Below are 7,662 nucleotides of genomic sequence, written 5' to 3'. Positions count from 1 at the left end.
TCAAGTGGGCTATATGGCTGTTTTTAGCCCAAGGAGTGTTCTTTTATAATAATAATAATAGGCTCTTAATAGCATCATGGCATGTAAGAACTGTGTTCCAAAAGCAAACAAATTAACCCTGCGATCTTACTCATATTCTCCTAGCCTAATTATGGACAGGGGGAACACAAGCACACTCTGTGCACACTGCAGTGTGACTGTCTCACACACACACACACACACACACACACACACACACACACACACACACACACACACACACACACACACAGGTTATCTATACAGTAACTCTGTGCGTGTCCAACACACATTAATATAATATATACATTGCTTGTACATAGACACTCATGGTAACCAGTAGTATGGTTGAACAAAGGAACTCAGGCGTAGATGTAGACTTAGGTGACATTCACACCAGATAGCTTTGCTGTGATTAAAACGAATCCTGCTGCACATTGTCAGAAAGTGCACTTCGTTTGGCAGGTGTGAAACTTCATTCGAATCCTAATCAAAGAATCGCATTTTACTCCGAGCTAAAACGGGGGTTTCGCTTCGCTTCCGAATCGCACTTGATTACGATTCGGTGCAGGTGGGAATGCAATCCGCAGTAAATAAAGGAAATGAAGCAAACAATGTGGCGGGTGAGGAGCTGAACACAGCTGTAAACATTCCAGTCTCAGTAAAGTACACAAACTTACCCTTGTTCCTGATTCTCCTTTGGAGCCTGGTTCACCCTGCATGCATGAGAAAGACAATCATCCATACCAGTGCTTCTCAAAGTGGGGTCCAGGGACCCACAGGGGTCCTTGAGGGGGTTCCAGGGGTCCCCGGTGTGGCAGAATGTGTTAACCCATGTAGATCTGGAAAGCCTATACGTTGTTATACCCTTCAATCCAGGATTGAAGGGTGTCATTTGATATCATGCCTTATCTGCCTCAGGTCTAGATGATCTAAATAAGTTGAACCACTTTAACACCATCTACATGAAGTTCATGAACAGAACGGACAAGCCATTCATTATAACGTAGCTATTGATAATAAGATGTATTGGTCAATAGTCGGGGCTGTCAGTGGTACACAACACTGTAGTGCTATCATTTTAACTAAGTAATTATATAACAAAAACCCACCTCTTCAGTATAGCTTTTCCCAGCAGAGGTCTCAAGTTTTTCAAACCCATGCTGAACCTTTCATCATTTTTAATTGAGCACTATTTATTGATTTAGTTTTTTTCTTAATAAAGTTGGTTTGGGTACAAGAAAAGTGCTATATAAATCTGAACAATTATTATAATGATTATTATTAGGGGTCAAGCCCAAAGAGCGTATAGGCCCCCTTTGTGCCATTTTAGCAGTTTTGGCACAAATTGGCAGTTATGTGCTATCGTTTTTCACAAAATACGGCGATATGGTATCAGGGCCGTGAGGATCCCTCAGGATCGTTACGATTTGCTCGATCCACTTTTCGGCCTTGGCCACATCACAGAAATTGCATTTCCATACATGCAAATGGAGTCCGACTCTGGTTACGGGACTACAGCGTTGACACAAAAAAACATTCAGCATAACTAAACAAACTGACGTCATCTCCAGTCTACCTACGCCGTGTCAGTCATGTTTTACTTTTGACTTGACCCCGTCTTATATCTGCTTGCAGCTATATTTATTATTATTATTGTTGGGGGGCGCTAGCCCCTCCTATGCCCAGTTGTAAACACAAGACAAAAGTGAAGACGGAAAAGTGAGGACACAAATTGGGATTGGCCATGAGATGATATGATTGATGATGTATTCATGATAAGAATGCCACTCACTCCCATCACGTCTCACATTTGCCATTGACAATGAAAGGAGAATTTACGTCATATGTGCCTGAAATATGATGTAAATTTGTGGCAACACAAACATTAAATGCCATTGACAATGAAAGGAAAATTTACGTCATACGTAGACGACGAGCAAATCGGCTTAATCGGCAATTGCATAAATTCACATCAAATTTCATCATGGTGAAAAGATAATATAACAACATAAGTTGACAAATTAATTCATGAAGAAGTATAGCCTATTCATTTTGTATTGGATGATCTACGACAACAAGAGCGCCCCTCACTTCACACGGGTGTGATTTTGCATTATATAACATAAGACAGATGGATGCATAAACAAGTACCCCTACAGTTGAACATTCACAAAGGATTTGAGCTTATGTGAATATACAGTATTTTAAGCAAATGCAAAGGCCTGCTTTTAGCACTACAAAGCACACAACAGCATAGTTAGTGGAAAATTCATATGGCCGTTTCTTATGCCAAATGTCAGACACACTGACCTTCTGGTGAGATGTTTAAAATTATCATAGTGTGACCTATGAATTTGAGACAGTATGATGTAAAATAAAGCAAGCAAAAGAACAAAGGAGCATTCAGTGATTTGGAAAAAACCCTGGTCCGCCCCGGTAAAAAGATGTGCACATGCACGCACTACAGTGGGGGGACACGCGACAGGCCAACAGCACACACACCAAGGCACGCCCCTGCTCAATCATGATTGGCAGAAGGCCCCTCTCTATCCTGTTTTTTGAACCCCAGGGGTTAACTAACTGGGGACAGGGAGGAACTCCTATAGGGAGGATCATCACAACAAAACAAAAAAAGAAATTATATTTGAATTAAGTGAAATCACTGAATATACCCTTAAGCCCGAGCCTGCTTCTGCTGCTGGAAGTCAGCGATTCGACTCTCCATCTCAGGTCTGAAGTGCCTGATCAGTCCCTGCACGGGCCACGCGGCGCCGTCGCCCAGCGCGCAGATGGAGTGGCCCTCGATCTGCTTACTGATCTCCCAGATCATGTCGATCTCCGACGGCCGCGCGTCCCCGCGCACAAAGCGCCACATCATCTTGTCCATCCAGTGCACGCCCTCCCTGCAGGGCGTGCACTGTCCGCAGCTCTCGTGCTTGTAGAAGCTGACCAGGCGCGCCACGGCTCTGATGACATCCGTGGACTTGTCCATGACGATGAGGGCGGCCGTGCCCAGGGCGGTGTCGGCCCGCACCAGGTCATCGAAGTCCATCAGCACGTCTTCACACACACGCTTGGGAATGAGCGGCACGGAGGATCCCCCGGGGATCACGGCCAGGAGGTTGTCCCAGCCGCCGCGGACTCCTCCGCAGTGCCTCTCGATGAGCTCTCTCATGGGGACGGACATGGACTCCTCCACGGTGCAGGGGTGGTTCACGTGGCCCGATATGTTGAAGAGCTTCGTGCCCGAGTTCCTCTCTCTGCCGAAGCCCAGGAACCACGAGCCTCCGCGGCGACAAATGGCCGGCGCCACGGCCACCGTCTCCACGTTGTTGACGGTCGTCGGACAGCCGAAGAGGCCCACGTCGGCGGGAAACGGCGGCTTCAGGCGGGGCTTCCCCTGCTTGCCCTCGATGCTCTCGATGAGAGCCGTCTCCTCGCCGCAGATGTAGGCTCCGGCGCCACGCACCACAAATATGTCAAAGTCGTAGCCGGAGTCGCACGCGTTCCTGCCGATTAGACCGGCGCCATAGGCCTCGTTGATAGCGACCTGCAGGTTGGCCGACTCGTTGTAGAACTCTCCTCTGATGTAGATGTAGGCGGCACGGGCCCCCATGGCCCTGCCGGCGACCAGGCAGCCCTCCAGCACCTTGTGAGGGTCGTGGCGCATTATCTCTCTGTCCTTGCAGGTCCCGGGCTCTCCCTCGTCGGCGTTCACCACCAGGTACTTGGGCCTGCCGTCTCCGGGCTTGCTCATGAAGCTCCACTTCATGCCGGTGGGGAAGCCGGCTCCGCCTCGGCCGCGGAGGCCGGACACCTTCATCTCGTTGATGATCCAGTCCGTCCCCTTCAGCAGGATCTCCTTGGTCTTGTACCAGTCGCCTCGTTTCAGCGCTCCCTTCAGCCTCCAGTCGTGACGGCCGTAGAGGTTTGTGAAGATCCTGTCCTGGTCCGCCAGCGGGCCGTATGTGGCCTTCCTGGGCGCCTCCTGAGCTGCTGTGCCGTTGAATCTCAGGATTGAAGTCACTCCACCATGACTGACAGCGGCTGGGACACGGACCACTGCGCTTACGACCGCCCGAGACAGGGACAGCATCCTCTAAGTCGATAATGTCCCGACTATAACGTACAAAACATGAAGCCGAGGGAGCAGAGCTGCACAATTTCACTCAAAAAATCGGAGAGATATTTGCTTTACCATTAGCTGATGTCACTGATGACGCTCTGACATCACTGTGATGTCAGAGCTTCATCTCACGTGTGAATCCGTGACAGCGTGCCTGACTGTGGTTCCGCCGTATCTCGAGAAGCGTATGAACGAACGACTCAAACGGCTTGGCGTGTGTATCGCCAAGGACCCTTGCATCAGTCCTCCAGAAATATTATTATTTATTATATAAATCAAATCAGAAAATCTCTGTATGTGTCAGAGTCCATTTAATGCCCATATATGGAAATCCTTTATGTTATATATGACGTCATATATACTGGCCTATGCACTAAGTTCTCTAGCACCATAGATGTATGTCCATTTTTGTCACATTATTTTTAAATACAAGTTTTAGTTTACCAAATTTGGAGTCAGATATGTGAAAGACTGATGACGGGCCCTCGGGTGGAGTAGCTGACCACAACTGCGGAGGCTGAGGGTTCGAATCCAACACGGTGTAACTGGCTTTGTAGAGCGTCCATACACCCTGTCCATCCGTTTGTCCATCCGTCTCTGAACGTCCCATCTCCGGCACCAATGGCCTGATCGACGTGCAGAACCTCTGACCCAAATTTGTCAGAGCGGACTGTTATAGCGCCACCAGGATGCGAAATTTTGGGCGCTAGCCCCTCCTATATACAGGTTTGATGTTGTCTTTAGTTCAATGTTTGTTTAATAAACGCCATTGACAATGAAGGGAAAACGTACGTAATTTTGTAACTCATTACGTCATATTGTCTCTTTATTGTTAATGGCGTTTAATGTTTGTGTTGACACCGTTTGTTTTACATCACCATTACAGTACATCACTTAATCAACATGAGTTAGACTTTAATATATTAGCGCCCCTCACTTCACACGGGTGTGATTTTTCATATTCCTCCAAGACATGTACTATGGTATGGGGGGGTGGGGGGTTTAGAATAATATGACTGCCATTAGCACAGTAAATAATGGTAACAAATGTATCAATGACATCACCACAAACGCCTTGCGTCATTCATTGCAGGATTTACTTACATCTTTACCTCTTAGTCCTGCTCCAGCATTTCCAGGGAACCCGACGCTCCCTTTGTCCCCCTTAAAGCCATCACGTCCCTATAAACGAAAGATATCAGTTCTGATTCTGTCATCAAGAATCAAGATCATCCATGTATCGGCAAATTCGGCACACTCTCACTCACTCACACACACACACACACACACACACACACACACACACACACACACACGCACACACACACACACACACACACACACACACACACACACACACACACACACACACACACACACACTTATCTATAAGCTATCTATAAGCCTAATTACATGTTCAAAATAGGGAGGCCAGGTGTGTCTGTGGGTTTTATAAATATTGAAACAAAACAAAAATTATGAATGAGAGCTTGTGACTAAATAACTACAATGGATCCATTGAAACACAGGTTATTTTGTCCATTGTCTTTAAAAGTAACCATTTTAGATATATGGTTTCCACCAGACAGTGACACAATGCCAAAGTCCTTCGTCAGATGAATTCAGATCTGTATTCAAAATGATGTAAATGGGTGTGTGCTTACCTTTGGTCCAGGTTTGCCGGATAAACCAACATTTCCCTGCAAAGGAAAGGGACAACATAAATTCCACTCTACTGCAAGTTCACTTTGATCTCCAAAGGCCTAATATCTCCCCCGGAATTCCCCTTTAATTAGGCTAGTGGTTAAGATGTTGGCTTTAAGATGTTTCCACGTTACATTGCTAGAGAGGATTTCACAACACTAAATCAAATGGACCACATTAGATCGCCATGGTTACACTAGAGGTGAGGCTGACGTGACCTGTGTAATTGGTCCACAGCTCCACACTAATGGTCATGATAAAATACCACACATTTTTTCTACTCAGTCTGGGTCTCATAGGAGGGATGAGGGCGGGTGCAGTACTTAGTTTAGACAGTTTTTGGTTTAGACTAGTCATTGGTTAGACCAGTCATTAGTCCTACAACTACAACCTATCTCAAACCCTCACCCTAAACCTATAACCTCCCACAGGGCAGCACACCTAAACCTAACCTTAACCCATGTCTAACCAATGACTAGTCTAAACTAAATATGCACCCCCTGTGGGGTGTTCAGAAAACCGCCAACCAGTTGACATCATCGTTAGGCAGATTTATTTTTTAAACAAGATTTATTTTTAATTATATATTTAGATTTGTATTATCATGAGAACAATGGCTTCCATTATCGCAATGCAACTTTTCACTAGCTTAGATTCACCATCAATGATGTCACTGGGAAGTCGGGACCCCCCAAAATAATCATATTAAATAGGCCTAATCATATTTGAACTGGGGACTCACCCTGACAGGCACTTGGAATTGTAGGAGTTGAGGCATTACATTCAGTTTTTCTCGGTTCCACAGATAAATGGATAAATAAATAGCTGATCTGCATGCTCACAACGTGAGCTTGTAGATCGGCTATTGATACAATGATTGCCACTTTCTTGTATTATTGGACAATATGACCAGTTTTTGAGGGCCTATGTCCAGCTTTTGGTGTGTGTGTGTGTGTGTGTGTGTGTGTGTGTGTGTGTGTGTGTGTGTGTGTGTGTATTTAAACACAAACTTTGTCCTAACACAAACATTAAATGCCATTGACAATGAATGGACAATTGCGTAACACAAGCATTGAATATGAAGGTGAGGATGCAAATTCTGATTGGCCGTAATGAGATTATGTGATGTACGATGATAAGAGCGCTCCTCACTTTTATAGTATAGTGTGTTGATTACTTTTGATGAAGTAATAGCCCATTTCTACAGAGCCCTCAAGTGGCCATCATGAGAAACATGATGACATTATTTATCTTGACCGGTCGAGATATTATTATCTTGACCGGTCGAGATAAATTATTTTTCTCACCATGGCCACTTCTTTCTTCCTTTTTTTTTTAGACCCTTAAAGTCCTTAAATTGTCATTTCACTGTCATCTGGGGACCCCCAACAAAATCATGTCGGGACCGACCCACAGGTTGAGAAGAACCACTGTGTTAAGACAATTTGATTAATACTGATATTACGACTCACCCTCTCACCGTTCTCTCCTTTCGGTCCTTGTTGCCCAGGAATGCCGAAGCCAGGACTGCCCTGGATGAACGAATGGTAAAACACAAGACCTCTAAGACTGACCTTTATCTGAGAGGACTACAGAGACTGACCTTTATCTGAGAGGACTACAGAGACTGACCTTTATCTGAGAGGACTACAGAGACTGACCTTTATCTGAGAGGACTACAGAGACTGACCTTTATCTGAGAGGACTACAGAGACTGACCTTTATCTGAGAGGACTACAGAGACTCTTGACAGAAAGTAGCTCATAACATGTCTATGTTGGATTTTTATGAAACAAAAACTTTGCAGATAT

At 45.4% G+C, this 7,662-nt stretch overlaps 1 protein-coding gene across 1 annotated transcript; it reads right to left on the bottom strand.

Annotated features, from left to right (window-relative positions):
• Window positions 1-2,695: 2,695 nt before the first annotated feature.
• On the bottom strand, window positions 2,696-5,848 carry LOC308311216 (NADH dehydrogenase [ubiquinone] flavoprotein 1, mitochondrial-like; the record flags this gene model as incomplete). The annotated part of the gene is made up of 3 exons (XM_080757847.1): window positions 5,812-5,848; window positions 5,260-5,329; window positions 2,696-4,140 (listed from the first exon to the last, which is right to left on the bottom strand). The coding sequence occupies exon 3, from the start codon at window positions 4,115-4,117 to the stop codon at window positions 2,696-2,698; it is 1,422 nt and encodes a 473-aa protein (XP_080613973.1). The 5' UTR covers window positions 4,118-4,140; window positions 5,260-5,329; window positions 5,812-5,848.
• Window positions 5,849-7,662: the final 1,814 nt, after the last annotated feature.

Source organism: Protomyctophum bolini, assembly GCF_963924005.1.
Source record: "Protomyctophum bolini genome assembly, chromosome: 23".
Classification (NCBI taxonomy): domain Eukaryota; kingdom Metazoa; phylum Chordata; class Actinopteri; order Myctophiformes; family Myctophidae; genus Protomyctophum; species Protomyctophum bolini.
Note: the sequence above shows the minus strand (reverse complement) of the source record. Positions and strands in the feature narration are given on the sequence as shown.